Genomic DNA, 20,648 nt, shown 5'->3' with positions numbered 1-20,648 from the left:
GGATTCAAGGACAGGGATAAACCAACCATGGTTAACCAAGGAAGTTAAGGAGTGTATCAAATTGAAAGAAAAAACATACAGTGATTAGTGGTAAGCCAGAGGATTGGTAAAGTTTTAAAAACTAATTAAAGATGACCAAAAAATAAGAGGGAGAAAACAAACTTTGAGGGTAAACTAGTAAGTAATATAAAAACGGACAGTAAGAGCTGCTTTAAATATATAAGGAGGAAGAGAAAGGCCAAAGTGAGCATAGGTCCCTTAGAGAATGAGGCTGGGAAATAATGGGCAACCAGGAAATGGCAGAGGAGTTGAATAAATACTTTGCATCAGTCTTCACGGTAGAAGACACTAATAACATTTGAAAAATACTAAATCAAGGGCAAAAAGGGGCAGGGAGAGAGGAAATAACTATCGCTAGAGAAAAATTACTAGGGAAACTAATGGCACTAAAGGCCAATAAGTCCCCTGGACGTGATGGGTTGCATCCTAGGATTTTAAAGGAAGTAGCTACACAAATAGTGGATGCAGTGTTAGTAATCGTCCAAGAATTCTTAGATTCTGGAAAAGTTCCAGAAGATTGGAAAACTGCAATATAACACCTTTTTGTTCAAAAAGGGAGGGAGACAAAATAAGTTAATACAGGCCGGTTAGCTTAACATCCACAATTGGGAAAATGTTAGCGTCTACTATAAAAGATCTAATAGCAGAGCATTTAGAAATACATAATGTAATCAAGCAGAGTCAGCATGGCTTCATGAAGGGGAAATCATGCCTAACAAATTTATTAGAATTCTTTGAGGTAGCCGGCAGGATAGATAGAGAGGAACCAGGTAGATGTAATATATTTGGATTTCCAAAAGGCATTCGATAAGCTAACACACAATGCTACTTAATAAGATAAGAGCCCATGGTGTTGGGGGTAGTATATTAGCATGGATAGAGGATTGGCTGACTAATAGAAGACAGAGTTGGGACAAGGGGGGCATTTTCAGGATGGCAACCTGTAACTAGTGGAGTGCCACAGGGATCAGTGCTGGGGCCACAGTTATTTACAATTTATATTAATGACTTGGATGAGGAAGTGAATGTACTATCGCCAAGTTTGCAGATGACACAAATAGGTGGGAAGGCAAGTGGTAAGGATGACACAAGGAGTCTAGAGAGGGATATACTCAGGTTCTGAGTGGGCAAAAAACTTGGCAGATGCAATATGATGTGGGAATATGAGGTTATTCATTTTGGCAGGAAGAATAGAGGGCCTGAATATTATTTAAATGGAGAAAGTCTGCAGAAAACTACAGCACAGAGGGATTTTGGAGTCCTCGTGAACTAATCCCAAAAAGCTATTATACATCAACAGGTAATAGGGAAGGCAAATGGAATGTTGGCCTTTATTTCAAAGGGAATGGAGTATAAAAAAAAATAGGTAAGTCTTGCTAAAACTATACAAGGCACTAGTTAGACCACACCTAGAATACTGTGAACAATTTTGGTCCTCTTATCTGAGGAAATATATACTGGCATTGGAGGCAGTCTGGAGAAGGTTCACTATGTTGATCCTGGGTATGGAGGGATTTTCTTATGAGGAGGGGTTGAGTAGGTTGGGCTGTACTCATTGGAGTTTAGAAGAATGAGAGGTGACCTTATTGAAACATATAAGATTCTTAGGGGGCTTGACAGGGTAGATGCTGAGAGGTTGTTTCCCCTTGTGGGATAGTCTCGGGCCAGAGGTCATAATCTCAGAGTAAGGGGGTTGCCCGTTTAAGACAGATGAAGAGGAATTTCTTTTGAGGGTAGTGAATCTGTAGAATTCTTTACCACAGAGGGCTGTAGAGATTGGGTCGTTAAGTCTATTCAAGGCTGAGATAGACAGAATTTTTAATCAGCAAGGGAATCAAGGGTTATGGGGAAAGGGCAGGAAAGTGGAGTTAAGGATTATCAGATCAGCCATGATCTCATTAAATGGTGGAGCAGAGTTGATGGGCAGAATGGCCTACTTCTGCTTCTGTGTCTTGTGGATGGGTAAGAGCTGAGTGAGTGCAGTCTCATTGAGCTTGCTAATGGAGGAAGATGGTTTGGCTGATCATGGATTGCAGAGAGATGGAGGGATAATGCGCCACAGCAACAGTAACATGACTTTCATTAGGGTAGTTTCAGTGCTGTGCAAGGAGAAAACCTTATTGTAGAGATTCAAACATGGAGATTTAAGTAATTTGAAATCTGCAGTAGAGACATGGAGGAAATTAATTTCAGCATTTGAAGTATTTAGCTGTCATCATTTTAAGAGGAAAGTTTCTAGGGTGGAAAGGGAGTGACGAGGGGCATAGTGACTGGCCTATGTTTCCCTGGGTTTATGTAGAATTCTCGTTTGTCCAATTTGTAAAATTATTTTGTCAATTTGTGGGTCCCTTCATGACTTAAGTGTCTGATTGAGATTGGCATGGATGTCTACAGAACTGGCAGCTCACCTTGTCATTGGTGCTTGAGGGTGGGGGGTACTTCATCCAGTTGTGCCACCTCTGGCATGTCAGATGTTGAGAGTTTAGCATGGATGGTCCTCAAAGCATATTGAACCTCATTTAGGCACTTGCCTGCACGTGGTCGACTGCAGCGTTTTCCCAATAGATGTGGTCTGCAATGTTGAAGTTTAAGGTGCATTTTTAGGGTGCCCTTGTACAGTTTATAGTGACCACCTTGATGTTTATCCTGCAAAGCAGATCTGCTTGAGGATTCTGCAATTGTCCAGACCAAGGTGAGCAAATTCTTGAGTGCTGCCAAAAATTTTGGTCTCCAAAGTAGTGTCTCCAAGACAGGTTGTTTCAACCAGCACCAAGCACATGCAATGCAATACCAGACATAAGTGTTGATGGCACCAGTCTCAAGACTGGAAAAACTCTCATATCTTGTTAGTGTGCTTTCCAGGGATGAAGGTATCTATGCGAACATCCAGAAAACAAACTCTGCCAACAAACGACTCCATTATCAGTTTGGAAGCAGTATGGCATTAAGCTGAAGACTAAAATCAATCTCTTCCAGTCCGTTGTGTTTGCCATCCTGTGTATGTGTACGGCACAGAATCCTGGGTCTGCTATAGGTGCCACATCAAAACTTTGGAACGCTTCCATCAAGGACACCTGAGGTCCATCATAATTCGATGGCAGGGCAAAATCACAAACAATGAGGTCCTCCATCAAGCTGGACTCAACAGCATAGAGACCACCCTCCAGAAATTCAAAAATTCCTTGGGTTAGGAAGGGATAGAATTAGCCATGTTTTTTGCTCTGCTTTCCATCTGGTTGTCTCTATGGAAAATGGATGGATGTCAAGTGAAAACGGGATTAGCTTTGCAGCCCTGTATGCTAACTAATTAGTCACCGGTATAAAGTGGTAGAATGCAACTGTTGCTTTGGATTGTATTCCAGTAGCTGCCTTTTGGGGGTACAAAAAAGACAAGCACAAGAAACAGCTATTAATTTTGAGAAGTGCCGTTATCAACCATGCTATATTGGCTACTTTTTTTTAATCAATGAACTGTGAAATTGAAATACAAATTAAATTCTTGTGAAGTGTTGCAATTTACATAATTTGTGAAAAGAAAATGTTGATATGTTACCTACTGACCTGTTTTGATATGAATTGTCAGTTTTGACTTACAAGCAAACCTTTGAACTTTTTAAAAATTTATTTTTCAAGATCGCAATTCGCTTTTCTATGTCACATGGTATGGTTGTTGATTGGATTGTGTATTTCCAGTCAGTGTTGGCTTTGCCTCAGGGTAAACGTTGTTTACAAAATGTTTACAGCACAAACAGGCCATTTTGGCCCAACATACTGCCAGTTTATAACTTTTAATTGATATTTTAATCTGTTTAGGGCCCTGCAGTAGTCCTCATGATGAGCCAAATTGATTTGCAATGGCAAATCTAATGTTAGTTGAAACTTTTCCAAGGTTTGCGAGGTTACATGTATTTCATTGTTTGATTGGGATGGATTGCTGTGTTTATAGCTGGTGCTATTTCAAGGACCTAGAGTGGAATATGGAATGACTTTTTTGTTGTCTTTCTTTGGTAGTGTGCCAAACAAACAGAAAACACAAAATAAAGATGAAGGGATGTCACAGGCGCATATGAAGAAAACCTGGAATAGCAGCAGTAACTCATCTGTTCAGCAGAGAGCAAGGAGTGCATCTGGAGCAGCAGCCAAAGCTAAAGGTATCCATTTTTTGGGGGGATGTGGGGTGTCACTGGCTAGGCCAGCATTTATTGCCTATCCCTAATTGCCCTTGTTCAGAGGGCATTTAAGAGTCAACCACATTCTTGTGGGTCTGGAGTCACATATAGGCCAGACCAGGATTTTCTTCCCTAAAGGGCATTAGTGAACCAGATGGGTCTTTACAACAATCAGCTATGGTTTCGTGGTCGTCATCAGACTTTTAATTCCAGATTTTTATTGAATTCAAATTTCACCACCTGCTGCTGTGGGATTCGAACCTTGGTCCCCAAGGTATTACCCTAGGTCTCTGGAATATTAGTCCAGTGACAATACCATTATGCCACCACCTCCCCATTTATACCAATAATATCCCCCTGTCTTTTTTTTATTTTTGCATTTGATGAGAATTATAAAATAAAACTGCTAGCAGCATTTGCAAAATCTACTTAAAATCTTGCATACTCATCAGGACTTTTGTGATAAAATCTTAATTATTGTAACCTCGTGAGTGCTTTATAATACTGCCCAAGCAAAATCTATTCGGCAAAGCCACTTAAAAATGTTGACACAGAATTTTTGGTAATTAGTTTAGCTAAACTCGATCAATGCTGCTGAGGGTTTGTTGGCAGGTGCTCATTGATTACACAACCTCAGTTTGTTGCTTCACTGACTCAACAGCAGCATGTTGATCTGGACAAGAACATTAGGAATAGGCAATATGACCCCTCAGGCCTGATCCATCACTCAGTATCATGGCTGATCTTCTACCTTCAAATCCAATTTCCCATCCTATCCCAAATGCTTATTCCTCTTGTTCAAAAGTCTCATCAATCTCTGTCTTGAGTTTACAGACTGACTGGAATTTTCTACCTAGAAAGCTGTGGATGCTCAGATTCACAATTCCTTAGTGAAGAAATGTTTCCTCATCTCAGTACTATATGGCCTGATCTTTTATCCTGACAATGACCCCTAGTTTTAGACTTTCTAGCCTCTCAGAAACTATCTTATCTAAATTTCATATGTTTCAATGAGATCACCTCTCATCTTTTCTAAACTCCAATGAGTATAAGTCCATTCAGCTCGCTCTCTCCTCATAGGACAACCCTCTCATTTTGGGAATCAACCTAGTGAACCTTTGCTGCATTGCTGCTAAGGTAAGCATGCCCCTCTTTGGGTAAGGAATCCAAAGCTATACACAGTACTCCAGATTTGGTTTCACCACACTCTCTTGTATTGTTGTAGCAATGCCTCCTTGCTCTTACCCCAGTCCCCTTGCAATAGATGTTAACATACCATTTTCCCCCCTCTAGTTGCTTGCTTTACCTGAATGTTAACTTTGATTTGTTTATGAGGGCACCCAAATCTCTCTGCATATCAACATTTACAAGTCTCAAACTAAGTAATGACCCCCTGTTTGCAAATGGTAGCAAACAAATTCATTAGTATTTTCTCCATTCAAAAGCATTCAATATTGATTTTTTAAAAATTATTTTGCTGTGATAAATTTTGCTTGTGCAGTGCTTTCAAACCATATCAACTTCCTCTGGAGAAATTCCAGTTAATTAAACATGCTGTTCAGCACAGCACTTTCCTTGGATGTTTCATATCCTTTGGTGAGGATATGCAAGCCAATATTTTTCCTCCATGCTGTGCAGCATAATGATCTCTCTTAATGATTTAAAATCCATGATGAATACATTTTTCTTTGTAAATAATTTGGGTTTCTTGTGGGCCAAGTACTGAGTATGAAGCTTTACAGACTAGAAAATTGGTTCCATTCTTGGGCTGTGCTGTTAGTTAATCTCAGTTAGGGTAGCAGCTGTGATGCTACAACATTCGGTGCTAGGGAAGGGAAAAGTCGGACATGGTGGTTGATTTTGATTGCTTTGTGAACTATAAAACTAGAAATCTGTGCATACAGATGAACACCAAGTGAGAACAGGTTAAGTTCCGTTATGATCCTCCCCTTGATAAAATAGCCTAACTTTTTATATTTGTTTGTGGGATGTGGGCGTCACTGGCTAGGCCAGTATTTATTGCCCATCCCTAATTGCCCTTGTTCAGAGGGCAATTAAGAGTCAACCACATTGTTGTGGATCTGGAGTCATATGTAGGCCAGACCAGGTTAAGGACAGCAGATGTCCTTCCCTAAACGGACAAAGGTTTTGTGACAATCAGCAACGATTTTGTGGTCATCCGTCTTTAATTCCAGATTTTTATTGGATTGAAATTTCACCATCTACCATGGTGGGTTTCGAAGCCAGGTTCCCAGAACATTACCCTGTGTCTCTGGAATACTAATCCAGTGACAATACCACTACACCGCCTCCTGCCCCCATGTTAGTTCAGAACTAGACACCTTCACCTGGGTGAAGTAACTTGAGAGTTGCTCGTACCAATGGGTCAATGTACCCTGCATCCTGAAAGGGATTTTTTTTTAAAGAGGCAATGTAATTGGAAATAACAAACTCAGGAACTGCATGCTAAATCGTCTACAAATGTTAGGAATCGAAGGCTTCTTTAACTTATCTGATTTCGTGATTTATATAACTGATTTTGTTTTAATTAAATTTCTGTCCAAGAGTAAGTGCAATTTACAAATGATTTAGACTTGCAGCTGAAGTCAAACTTCAAAATTTTCAAGCAATTCCAAATTCACATAATCACAGTGCAGAAGAGGCCCTTTGGCCCATCAAGTCTGCACCAACACATGAAAAACATCTTATCAACTACCTAATCCTATTTACCAGCACTTGGCCCATGGCCTTGAATGTTATGACTTGCCAAGTGCTCATCCAGGTACTTTTTAAAGGATGTGAGGCAACCCACCTCCACCACCCTCCCAGGCAGTGCATTCCAGACCGTCAACACCCTCTGGGTAAAAAAGGTTTTCCTCACATCCCCCCCCCCTAAACCTCCTGCCCCTCACCTTGAACTTATGTCCCCTTGTGACTGATCCTTCAACTAAGGGGAACAGCTGCTCCCTATCCACCCTGTCCATGCCCCTCATATTCTTGTACACCTTGATCAGGTCACCCCTCAGTCTTCTCTGCTCAAACGAAAACAACCCAAGCCTATCCAACCTCTCTTATAACTTAAATGTTTCATCCCAGGCAACATCCTGGTGAATCTCCTTTGCATCCCCTCCAGTGCAAGCACATCCTTCCTATAATGTGGCGACCAGAACTGCACACAGTACTCCAGTTGTGGCCTCGCCAAGGTTCTATACAACTCCAACACGATCTCCCTACTTTTGTAATCTATGCTTCGATTGATAAAGGCAAGTGTCCCATGTGCCTTTTTCACCATCCCTTTAACATGCCCCACTGCCTTTAGAGGTCGATGGACACACATGCCAAGGTCCCTTTGTTCCTCAGAGCTTCCTAGTGTCATGCTGTTCATTGAATACTTCCTTGTCAAATTAGTCCTTCCAAAGTGTATCACCTTACACTTTTTTCAGGGTTAAATTCCATCTGCCACTTATCTGCCCATTTGACCATCCTGTCTATATCTTCCTGTAGCCCAAGACACCCAAACTCACTGTTAACCACCTGGCCAATCTTTGTGTCATCTGCAAACTTACTAATCCTACCCCCTGCATAGTCACCCACGTCATTTATATAAATGACAAATAATAGGGGACCCAGCACAGATCCCTGTGGTACGCCACTGGACACTGGCTTCCAGTCACTAAAGCATCCCCCTGTCATCACCCTCTGTCTCCTACAACTAAGCCAATTTTGAATCTCTTATCAAATTACCCTGTATCCCACGTGCATTTGCTGCCTTTATAAGTCTCCCATGTGGGACCTTGTCAAAGGCTTTGCTGAAATCCATATAAACTACATCAACTGCACCACCCTCATCTACACACCTGGTCACCTCAAAAAAAATTCAATCAAATTTGTTAGGCATGACCACCCTCTGTCAAAGCCATGGTCCCTGATCAAACCTTGCCTCTCCAAGTAGAGATAGATTCTCTCCTTCAGAATTTTCTCCAAAAGTTTCCCTACCACTGACGTGAGACTCACTGGCCTGTAGTTCCCTGGCTTATCTCTACAACCCTTCTTAAATAGTGGAACAACATTAGCTGTTCTCCAGTCCACTGGCACCTCCCCTGTGGCCAGAGAGGAATTAAAAATTTGGGTCAGAGCCCCTGCGATCTCCTCCCTTCCCTCCCTCAGCTGTCTAGGGCACAAATCATCCGGACCTGGAGATTTGTCCACTTTTTTAAGCCTGCTAACACCTCCAGTACCTTGTCGCTCCCTATATCAATTTGCTCAAGAACCTCACAGTCTCTCTCCCCGTGTTCGATATCCTCATTCTCTTGGGTGAAGACGGATGTGAAGTATTTGTTCAACATTCTACCGATGTCCTCTGGCTCAACCCATAGATTGCCCCCTTGGTCCCTAATAAGCCTTACTCTTTCCCTGGTTATCCTCTTCCAATTGATATATTTATAGAATATCTTGGGATTTTCCCTACTTTTACCAGCCAGAGCTTTCTCATATCCCCTCTTTGCTCTCCTAATTGCTTTCTTAAGCTCCGCCCTGCACTTTCTGTACTCCACGAATGCCTCTGCTAATTTGCTTCCCTTGTACCTGCTAAAAGCCCCTCTTTTCCTTCTCATCGTATCCTGAATATCTCTGGTCATCCATGGTTCTCTGGGTGCGGGCTTGTTCCTCCTTCCTATCACCCTAGAGGGAAGATGTTGAGTCTGTACCCTCCCCATTTCCTTTTTGAACACCGCCACCACCACCCCCCCCCCCGCTGTCAATTTCCCCACAAGTAGCTGTTCCCAGTCTACCTTGGCCAGATCCTGCATTATTTTACTAAAATCTGCTCTCCCCCAATCCAAAACATTTTTTTGCAACTTGGTTATTTCTTTGTCCATAACAAGCTTAAATTGTACCATGTTGTGGTCGCTATCACTAAAATGCTCCCCCACCACCACCTCAGCCACCTGTCCAGTGTCATTCCCCAGAATTGGGTCCAGCACTGTGCGGTCCTTTGTTGGACCCTCTACATATTGACCTAAAAAGTTCTCCTGTACACGTTTCAAGAAATCCACTCCATCCAAGCCCTTAACAAACTATGCCTAGCCCAATTAATGTTGGGAAAGTTGAAATCACCTAATATAATTACCCTATTGTTGTTTTTACAATTGGTGGATGTTAGTTTGTGACAAAATACAGGAAGACACTAAACTTGCAGAATAGGCACATGGCTAACAAATGAACTTCTATATAGTTAAGTGTGAAGTGGAATATGTTAATAGGAAAAATAGAGGCCACTTGCGCCTTGGGAAATAACTTTCCTAATAGGGTAGAGGTGCAGAAAGATCTGAGGGTACAGATACACAATCACTGAAACCGGTGATGTAGCAAAACAAGGCACCCCTAATTTCTAGCGGCGTTCTAAAAGCAGAGGGTATGCCAATCGTGTTTTGAACCTTAGTTAGAGTACACCTGGAGACCAGAACTATCCATAGTGCTCCATATTATAGAAAGAATATCAAGGGACTGGAGAAGGTTAGAATATGTAATCGGATGGTACCTGAACAGAGAGGTTATAACCTATCAGAGGGAAGGTTGAATAGGTTGAGGTTTTTTGATTGAGGGGAGGCCTAATAGAGGTCTTTTGAAGATTATGAAAGGGGAGACCAGGACTATGGGCCATAACTATAAGATAATCACTAATAAATCCAAAAGACATTTTCAAGAAAATGTTCTTAACCTAGAGAGTGGTTAGAATGTGGACCTCACTAGCAAAAGTAGTAGTTGAGGTGACTAACACCGATGCATTTAAGGGGAAGCTAGATAAATGCATGAAGGAGAAAAGAGTGGACTATGTCGATGGAGATGGATGAAGAGTACCAGGAGGCTTATAGGGAACATAAACGCCGATGTAGACTACTGGAATCGAATGACCCCTCTGATCCTTTGAAGGCTTTTAATATAATTTATGGTATCACAGTACACTGACTTTGTGGAAATATTAAAATTTAGTTACATTTCAAATCCCAAAAGTTGTTGAAATTTCTAATTGCCCTTAAAGCCACTTTTATGGTGCACATTAAAGAGAAATATTTTTGTTTATTCATTATGCTGTCCTTTTGTAGGTGTAGTACTTCAAACATTTTTAGGATTGTATGGTGTCTTGTACAATATGAAGTACACGTGTGCAATTTTAAACTTACTTTTGTCATTATAGATCCAAAAGGAGGGACAGTGAGTTTGGAGAAAACAGACCCTGCTTCAGAATTAAGTGATTCATCAAAGCAGGCTACCAAAGCTCTAAACAGAGAAGAAACAACTGCTAATGAAATGCTTACCAAAGCTCATTCTAAACCAGCGAAAGCAGCTGCTCTCACTACAGTGAAGACAAATACAAAGAAAATGACACAAGTTGGCGCCACAAGTCCAAGGACGCCTATTAATTCAAGTAAGCTTGCACTGAAAGAGAAAAGTGCATCTCTGCCCAATGTAAGAAAGCCATCAACTAAATTGCTCCCAGCTACAAACAAAGTCAGTTCTAGCCTGAAAAGATCTATCTCTGGTTGTCACGACAAGGCAGCTCCAAATTCTCTGTGCCATGATGCGAAAAGTGCAGCACAAGTAAAAAATGATCATACGGGAGCAAGTATTCAGTCAGAGCTCAGCCGGAATGCAGAAGTACTACCAACTGCTTTACAAGATAGTAAGCTGGCAGAAGGGGACCAGATATTGACGTGTGCACTTTCACCGCAAACTGTGAACTCCAACAATCTATCTAATGTTGCTAAAAAAGCAAATGATTGTACATTAGAAAATATTCTCTCAACTTCGGTTCTGGCTAATTCTGAAGGTCATACAACACAGAAGCCATTCGAAGACATTGGACCAAAGTCAAATCTGCATTCTTCAAATGCAAATAAGGAATCCCCAAGTGACCTATCTTCTGAAACAAAGCCGCCAGTTTTTAATGGATGTGGGGACACACAGGAAGGCCCTCTTCAAAGAGGAAGTAATTGTGCTGCAAAAATTAAATCTGGTCATCTTTTGCCAGGTAGTAAAAATGAAGGAGAGTCCCTTCTAAACAAACACATATTTCAACTAAACAATGCGACAATGTCTGCTCATTCATTTGGCCAAACCAGTGATGCTGCAAAACGTAGCGTCAAACAATGTGAAAAACAAACACTGTCAGACTTGCCTAAAGAAATAAATGAGACAGGGATCCCTGAAAGTCATGAGCATTCAGAAACTCCGCTAGTGGGACCTTGGAACTTGGGTGCAGAAGTCTGTCCAGCTGCAGATGCATTCTTCCCGAAACAAAGCCCAGACACAGACACTGGAAGTGCAACAACGTCATCTGATGATATAAAACCTAACTCAGAGGACTATGATGCTGGAGGTTCCCAGGATGATGATGGATCAAATGAGAGGGGCATTTCCAAGTGCAGTACAGTTGTATGCCATGACTTTCTTGGGCGAAGTAGCAGTGACACAAGCACACCAGAAGAGCTTAAGGAATATGACAGTGGATTAAGAGTAGAAGTAAAAGTGAAAGGTATAGAGCTTCATGGGAAGACACGAGGTGCTAGTACAAGAGAATTGGTAGGTAATCACTGTTCCAAAATGTCTCAAGGAATTAAAGCAGTGGAAAGAGGTAGTGAAGATGCTATGCCAGTTGGTGAGAAATTAGATCCTGCCTCTGACCTCTTGTCTTCATGCGAAGTGACTGAAGAAGACAAGTCAGAAATTGAGAACGCAGAAGAAATCTTCCCTGTTCCTGCTCCTCCTCCTCTGCCCCCCTCTGACCAGGGCATCTACCATTTTCAGGGTATTGACAACCTGGCTTTTGAAGACGTTACCGAAAACGAGACAGAGGTCACAAACTTTTCTTCAGCTGCAAATTTCAAGCGTTCTGTTCTGCTGTCTGTGGACGAATGTGAGGAGTTGGGTTCTGATGAAGGAGAAATTGAAAGTCCCCTTGCCTGCTCTTTTGATTCTCTTACTCCCTCTGATGTATTTGACGGTGGTTCCCAAGAGGGTGGCCACCGTTACGGGAGAACTTACTATTCACGATATTCACTGGAAATTGATGATGATTTTTTGGTATGTGGCCAGCATCACCAGGAGAAGGGCAAAAAGCAATCGAGAGATCCAAGTCCTTCACTAGATGCAGATAAAACTAGTGTGGTGGCTAACTATGCACTGCCACAGCTCGCTTCAACAGAAATGGAGCAGGCAACAAAAGTCAGTGTTGCACCTGTTCCACGTCTTTTTGCTGAACCGCTTGAAGGAGGAAATAAGCATGTAGAAAAAGACTGGATGGAAGGAAGCATGCTCGAGAACCAGCACGAGGATAACATGTTGCCTGAAAAAAATTATATCCAGCCCACAGATGACGGTGGTGATAATAGACCTCAGGAAAGACCCTGCCATTTGCATCTCTGCCAGAAAGGGCATTCTTCCGGTGTACACAGCGACAACCTTGATACAAATGAGCTTTTAGCTAACATGGAACAAGGGCATGTGCAAGGTTACTACTCCACATCCAGTGAGCAAACTAATAATACTTTGCCAGCAGGTAATGTATATTGTAATTAACCTTTGATACCAACAGAAACCACTTGGTCTGAAGACAGCACTTGATCTTCTGTGCCACACTGCCCAAATGTAGGGGGATAAAAGTAAGACCACATTAGTTTAGCTTGTGGACTGTGGGAATTTTAAGCTGAAGCAACAAAATGTAAAGGGCTGGGGGGAGGGTTTTCAAGGTACAAAAAGTACATATTGTATTATTAAATGTGAACATGTACATTTTTCCAGTAACTGTTAGCATGAATACTGAGAGCTTAGTTATTTCATATCCAATTATGATGACTTGCTGAAAGGAAAAAAAGAACCTGCACTCCAGAATCTTCTGGCCATTTTCTATGTATGACATTAAAAATCATTTAGCTAATACCATGTATTTGATATGTGTATTGTTTAATGTATTAAACCAGATGCTGGTAAGTGGACCTTCTTGGAGATCTATTGCACATTGAACTTATGGAGCTAGGCATGCAAGATCAAACCAATATAAAGCCCTTCAAGCAGTTGGAATGCCAAAGTATTAGATTTAGAGAGCTAGTTGCAAAGACTGATTTGCAAGTAAGTGTGTTTTCACACTTGTTGAACAAATTAAAGTGGTGTGGTCTCAGGACACATGGGGAAATGTTACTATGCCAATTGATGAGCGAACCTAAACTACATTTGCACTGAAATGTTAATAGCAGTACTTGTACACAGTTCTGTAAATCAAACTTAATTAGATTCCAGGTAATTGTCCAGGCAGCAAAATGTATTATGGAGACTGTATTTGTTTTGTCCAGGATGTAATTAAAATTATTTGTGCTTGTATTCCTAATAAGTTAAATTCTGCCAAATGTATTTCAATGATTGTCTAATTGTTGGCTCTCTGGATTGCTTAGCAATGAAAATTAAGGTTTTTGCTGAGGTTTTTTTGTTTGATGAATGGTTGATCTTTTAACTGGTTTACTAACCTAATAAACTGCATCAGATTTTTCTGACCTTTTTTATTTAAGTTTTTTATTAGAATGTGTAGCAGAATACAGAACACCAAATCAGACTAAACCAATGCACAAACCATTAGCACATAGCCTGTAATTAACGCTGACAATTAGAATAATGAAAATTGAGGTTTAACTGAATTTTAAATCAGCAAATTACATTTTTATCAATTTTTAGTAGCAGCTGAATCATGAGGGCAATATTATCCATGAGCAGTGGATAGTCCACAAGGATCACTTGGAGTAAGGTTACAACATTACGCATAAAAACTACTTGATGTATTTTCTTTTTACTGGAATCAAGTGGTTCAGAATTATATAGAACAACTTATTAGGATTGTCAAAAATTCTCTGCTGTTTAGCAAAGGTATGAATCCAACAATTTTAATCCAGTGAGCGTACCTGTATGAAAATAAGGAATTTCAGAAGAATGCATTGGGCATTTGTATGAAATTTTACAACCATAGGATTTCACTACCAACTTGTTTCTGGATTAACTAATGGGATAGCATTAACACTTTTACTTTGATCATTTCACTTTTTTGGGCCATGTGTCCTTTGTTTCATGCTTAACCTGTATTAAATTCTACCCAGCTGCTGCCCTTCAGTCCATCAGAAACCGATTTACAATTCGTTAATCGTTATTGCAATCAGTCTTTTAACCAAAATATTCCAAAGTAGCCTGCAGCAGCCCCAGTTGAAGTTTTTCAGTATTGGAATTTTTACCATGTTTAGTATTATGAATTGTTTCAGGAAACTTAGCTGATTGCGACAGATCACAAAGCTGCGCGTTTGAGCGTCGCCCTTCAAAAACCCTTTCTCCCATATACGAGATGGAAATCACTGAAGATGTGGATCAGAGCTCAGAAGTAGAAGTGAGGTGTGTGCATCAAGAAGAAAAAGAACACTTTGCAGAAAGAGACTGGATACTACTTAAGCAGCTTCTTGGAGATCAGGACTTAAATTGTGGGGTTGTTAACTGTCTACCTGAAGATGTCAACCTAGCACAGTATCTTATCAACCAAACACTTTTCCTTTCCAGAGATACTTGTAAGACTCCAGGTAAAATTGCTGTTGAAAAAGAGGCACTATGTAAATGGACTGAACTACTGTCTCCATCAGAGGACTCCACAGCTAGCATTACAGTGGCTAGTTTTTCCCCAGAAGAATCAGTGTCCCCACAGGGGGAATGGACAATTGTAGAACTGGAAACCCACCACTAGCATAACCTCTAAATTGTGTACATTGGGGTGTAGGATGAATTGGATTCTTATGTCACATGGTTCTGCCTTTTTCTGTAGCTTAATAACCAAGTCTTATTGCATCACTATTGGATGCAGCAGTAGGTAATAAACTTGACTTTTTGTTACAGAATTGCCATTTGGGGGGTGTTTGTGAAGGATTTTTGTATAATATAAACATTAGATGTGTGTGTCAACATTTGTTTTATCTTTTGAAATGTGGGACTCAGGAAAAAAGAAAAATCTTGTAAATTATTGGTTCATATGCCTAAAAGTGCAAGTAAACTTATTTTCATTTTCCTAATGTAAAATTATAGTAAACTAAAATCATTTACTTTTGAGAACTAATCACCTTAAAAATAAACTTCTCAAATTAGGTAATAAGGAGGTAACTTAGAAATCCCAAGATGTAGGAGTTTTTTAAAAACTGTGTAAAAAAAAAAAAACTTGTTCTGAAATCCAGGGCAGCTATAGTAATTTGTACTTTTATTTTTTTACTTTTTTTACTTTGAGATTTTTTTTATATATATCCGATTATTGATGTCCATGGGAACCAGAATCTGAACTAATTTCTTTAACTCTTTTTGACAAAATAAACTACAGGACATGTGGCAGCTTCCAGCTGGCTGTAAAATTTGGATTTGTTAGTGCAAAGTAGGAATTTTCTTCTCTATCACTGCAGGTATAACTTGATATAACTTGAATCAATATAAACTAGACCCTTTATAGATGAAGTGCATCCCTGTAAAATTAACTTTAAAAAAAACTCATAGTTTTGATCTTCAAGTAGTACTGATTTGTTTAACATCCTGTAAATTTAGGGAGATGATCGTAATTTTGTTACCATTTTTTTGACCAGATGGAAAGCCATTTTGAAAAAAACTGGATGGAAATAATTCGAAGATTGCACTTTCGACTAGCGTAACTTTTTAAATCAAGTTTTACAGGTGCTATTAAAGTCACCTTTCCTGTGGCTGTGCAGAACCCACTCTGGTTTGATTTAGAAACCCCCTGGGCTTCTACTTAAACAGGATCTAACTAGCTGTATTGTAGGTGCGATACACCTTGTGGAAAGGACAGTTGGGGATGTCTTTGAAATCCTATGGTTTAATCTCACAATTATATCATTGTGACTTGTGAAATTACCTGACCTGAAAGTGCTTGATGTCCATGCTCGCAGTTAAAAAAAAAAGTGCTTCCATTTTCCCTGTACTTATTGTCCCTGAGTTTGAAAAAGATGAAAATTTTCCCACCTGCAGACTAGTTTCAGTTCAGTGATTCAGCTTTTAAACCCCAAAAGCTTGGTTAGTCTTAAACTTAAATGTATGTGAATGAATAATTAACCAATAAAAAAAATCTATTAACCAAGCATTAAACTGGTCTTGATGCTTTTTACTAAATGTCACATCTTTAACAAGATATGGAGAAATATTATGCCATGTGCCCTTGTTCGTATGCTGCTTTAAAGGAAAATTATATCCTGCATTGAAAGCTACTAGCTATGTTAAAGGTATGTATTTTAACCTGAAGGGTGCTTGTGGTTCAAAAGCTGCTTAACCAATTATACCGAAACGCATCATAGCTAGATTGCAGATATTTTTGTATTGTTTCCTTGTTTTGAAAATAATGAAGTTGCATCTGCAAAATTAATCTAATTATAGATTATCTCGAGTCATTTCAGATCAGTACTGAAAAGATTGTTTTTCATTCCAAAAAATGTCACCCCTGTTCTCTTTGTGTTGTCATATTGCACATCTCACCCTAGGAATGAGTTGTCGAAGCCTTTAAAACAGGTAAGAAAAATGGGAATGTTTCGGGGTGACTTTTCAAAACTATTTTTCCCTTCCCAGTAAGAAAATGATGCTCAGTGCTCTTCCTAACTGCATTCCAAAACCCCTCACCAAAAGGGTGGTAAATCAAAGTTCAGAACCTGCATTGTACAATTTGTGGCAGTCACACACCTGTGAACGTGCCTTGGTGCTTTACTAAGTTAAAAGTTCCATTGTTCTTGTATGGTATGAGAGAAATACCTGAAGTTGGATACTGTTAAAATGCCTGGTAATATCATGCTAAATGTTTGTGCTGTGGGGAAACTACAATTCCAAAATAGAAAGTTAATGATGCATTTCGAATTACTGTTACCAAAGTTATGGGATTTGTTCCCCCCCCCCTACAGTGATAGTAATGAAGAATAATATTGTCATTCTCAAGTAAGGGGTTCTACAAAAGTATCAGCATTAGTAAACCTCAGTTAATAAGCTCTTCCATGAAGGAAGTGGATATCTCCTGGAGGTTTCCGAAAAGAAGGTATGATTTTTTTAAAAAAAAACAGATGTTTAATATAATCTGATACTTCAGTGGCTTCAAACCTCACCACCTATGCAATTTATAAATACAAACCCTGGATCGCAAGAGAGTTTCCTATTCCGACTGGTAAATAAAAGGTGCTCTGGATCCTTGAACAAATGTATCGAAGTTTTGGGGGGAAATTCTATAAAGGTTACACATGAAAATTTAGATGTCAACTTTTTATTTAATATCTAATATAGTTAATGTAACTTTGCAATTTTAAATTTCATACTCAATCCAGACCTTGACTAATTCCTCCTGTATTTTTGTAATATGTATGAGCAATTCTATAAATACACAATGATTTCCTATAATGTTTACAGTGTAGTTTTCTGGTGAAGTAAAGGTTATATTGACTCAAACATGTAGATGCAGTTGAGTTACCAGTTTTATATAATTAGCATTTTTGCATTGGTTATTTCTAACAATGTAAACTGGTTGTTTTAATGCATCCTCCTGTCATTGGCATTACAAGACCTCTGCCTATGGAAGGGTGCAATTCCAGCATGACTGGATTACATAGTTTGTTATGAATGAACATGGTAATTTTATAATGGAAAACAGTTAGCAGTTAGATAGACATAAGATTTTAATACATAGATGTCCAGTTTGCCCCTTCATAATCTTTCTTTATTAGCATAGTAGTTGCAGTTTAATAAATACCTCGTGTTCCCTTTTTCTTGATTTTTGAATGATCCCTAACAAAGGAAAGGGTGTATGCAAAAGCAGTTAGGATAGGATCAGACTCCACTTTAACACAGGGTTGACCAGCCTGTTGTTGTTTGTTGGCTAGGTTTTAAAAAAGAGAAATAGCCATGAGGGTGTGTTACTGTACAACAGCATGAGTAGGTGTCCTTGGAAAAAGAAAAATTGTAGCAAGGCACAATTTATATTTTAAACAAGCAATGGAAAATGATGCACTCTAACTGCAGTACTATAGGGCTTTGATACGAGTTTATTTACACGTACTGATTTTAAATTGAATGTAATGTTTTTTAAAATGTAGAATGTTTTTAGATCCTATGGTGTCTAGTACAAATATCTATTAGTAATTATGTAGATTATTTTTAAAACAATTTTCAATAAATGTGTTTTTAGTGATGTTGTCTTGCATGATTTAATCTACTCAGATTTTGTGCAGATGTCATTTTACTTCAGTGCAAGATTTATTTTAAGAAAACAGTTGAAAATGATCAGAATGTTTTATACTTCTGTGCACATCTAACTAAATTTATTAAATAGGTACATTAGGCAATAAGAAATGGAATCATTCATGCTAATTGCATCTTGTGTTATTTCACTTCCTTGATGAATCGATCATATTTAGCACAAAGGTAAAATTGACACTTTTTGGAGAAAGGCAACTGATTATATCATGGATTTACTTCCTCTGCTGCTCACTGTTTGGAAAACAATATAAATATTTTCAGCATTTTCTGCTTTTACTCAGCAGGTCTGGCAAGACGTTCTGGAGAAAGAAAGTTAATGTTTCTGGTCGATGACCTTCCATCAGAACTGGGAAACGTTAGAAATGTAATAGATTTTAAGCAAGGGGTGGGTGGACAAGGACACAGGAAGATCTATGATAGGGTGGAAGACGGGAGAGATTGACAGCAGAGTTAGTCTTATAGGACCAAATGGAATGGTGATGGGGCAAGAAAAGAACAAAACTGTTCCTAGAACAGATGTGCTACTGACTGAAAGCAAAAATAAGAGAAAAACCAAAGCGTGCCAAGAAAAGGAAACAAAATGGGGGTAGGGGGGATGGAACAGAGTTTATGGTCTGAAATTTTTGAGCTGAGTCCAGAAGGCTGTAAAGTGCCTATTTGAAAGATGAGGTGCTGTTCCTCAAGCTTCACTGAAGGTGAAGGACTGAGAAGGTGGAGAAGTACCACCAGAAGCTCAGGGACATGCTAGGGGACTGCAGTCACCCAATCTGCATTTGGTCACCTTGCTGTACAGGAGACCACATTGTGAGCATCGAATACAGTATACTAAATTTGAAAGTACATGTAGAGTGTTTAGGGCCTTGGATGGTGAGGAGGTAAAAAGGCACATGTTACATCTCCTGCATTTGAGTGGAAAGTGCTTTGGGAAGGGGGCTGGGTGTTGGGGTGACTGAAGAGTGGACTAGTGTACCACAAGGAATGGTCCCTTCTTGGCAGCATCATGCTGGAGATTGCAGAAATGGTGGCAATGATCTGTTGAATATGGTGGCTGGTAGGATGGAAGGTGAAGACAAGGGGAAGGTGAGAGCCCATGTGCAAGAAATGTGGCTGATATGGCAAAGGCCCTGTTTAACCACGCGGTGGGTTGGGGAGAGAGATCCTTGGTTGAGGAAAAATGACATCTTAGAAATACTGATAGGAAGGTTGCATCTTCTAAACAAATATGACTGAGACAGAGGAACCAAGAGGAGGGAATGGAGTCCATAGTGTGTAGGCTGTGAGGGAGTATTGTCAAGGTATAAGCCCACTGACATCCACAACTACCTATTTGCATAAAGTTCTGCGGGCAATTTGACAGAGTACATGTAAAGTACTTAAGTTACAGTTCTGTAGAGTAATTTTAATATTTACTGCCACTTCCTATTGCCCTGGAAGGCTGTATCCAACATGCTTGTAGATAGCTCAGTTTCTGATAAGCAGACTCTCGATGATTGCACATTATACTCTGAGGACTGCACACAGAGAACCCATATATAGAATCCAAATCTAAAACAAGCAGATGAGTTAGCTGAACCTAGACCCTTAGTCACGATAGTTCAATGGAAATACATGAATGGTAAAGAGTCACCCTTCTGTAGTATGGTGCTAACAAACTTCATCCTAGACATACAATAAATAAGTCTAGGACTACTTAACCAGTAGGCATCCACGTACCACCTGCTACCAGCTTAACATTGGTCAGGATTTAGTGTTCACTTTCAGCCAGGTCCTACTTGCTTGACTAATAAGGCAGCCCTTGATTGGTACATCAGCCTTGGACATTGACTGTTTAACACCATTTAGTTCAACCCCTTGCCTCTTAGCCACTGAATGCTTCCGCAGATATAATAGCTTACTTGTACTTTATGCGCACAATTTAGGGCTGCTGTCAGTGTGCCATTCTTGCGTACATGAACTTTGCAGCAGAGCTCCTTGATTGATGCTTACTATACCCCCTCTTTCTCTTCACTTCCTGTTTTCCTCACCTCTGCACTTGCTCTATCCTTCTTTCTGTCCGCACCCCCCCCCCTCCCCCCGCCCAACTTTGCTACAAAACAACCCTCTTGACTCTTTGCC

General features: G+C 39.8%; 2 protein-coding genes across 8 annotated transcripts in view; one reads left to right on the top strand and one right to left on the bottom strand.

Annotated features, from left to right (window-relative positions):
- Positions 1–16,383, top strand: part of btbd8 (BTB domain containing 8) — an 88,697-nt gene extending 72,314 nt beyond the window's left edge. For 6 of the 7 annotated variants that reach the window (XM_041208838.1, XM_041208839.1, XM_041208841.1 and 3 more), the window contains 3 exons: positions 4,072–4,211; positions 10,426–12,786; positions 14,528–16,383. In XM_041208838.1, the coding sequence (XP_041064772.1) occupies positions 4,072–4,211; positions 10,426–12,786; positions 14,528–14,997 (2,971 nt within the window). In that variant the 3' untranslated portion in view covers positions 14,998–16,383. Of the gene's footprint in view, positions 1–4,071; positions 4,212–10,425; positions 12,787–13,207; positions 13,771–14,527 lie in introns of those variants that run through there. The other variant, XM_041208843.1, reaches the window with a different exon arrangement.
- glmna (glomulin, FKBP associated protein a) overlaps positions 1–20,648 on the bottom strand; it is a 92,138-nt gene that overhangs the window by 20,013 nt on the left and 51,477 nt on the right. The gene's annotated exons all lie outside the window — the stretch shown is intronic.

Source organism: Carcharodon carcharias, chromosome 16 (genome assembly GCF_017639515.1).
Source record: "Carcharodon carcharias isolate sCarCar2 chromosome 16, sCarCar2.pri, whole genome shotgun sequence".
Classification (NCBI taxonomy): Eukaryota; Metazoa; Chordata; class Chondrichthyes; order Lamniformes; family Lamnidae; genus Carcharodon; species Carcharodon carcharias.
This window is presented reverse-complemented; position numbering and strand designations above follow the sequence as displayed.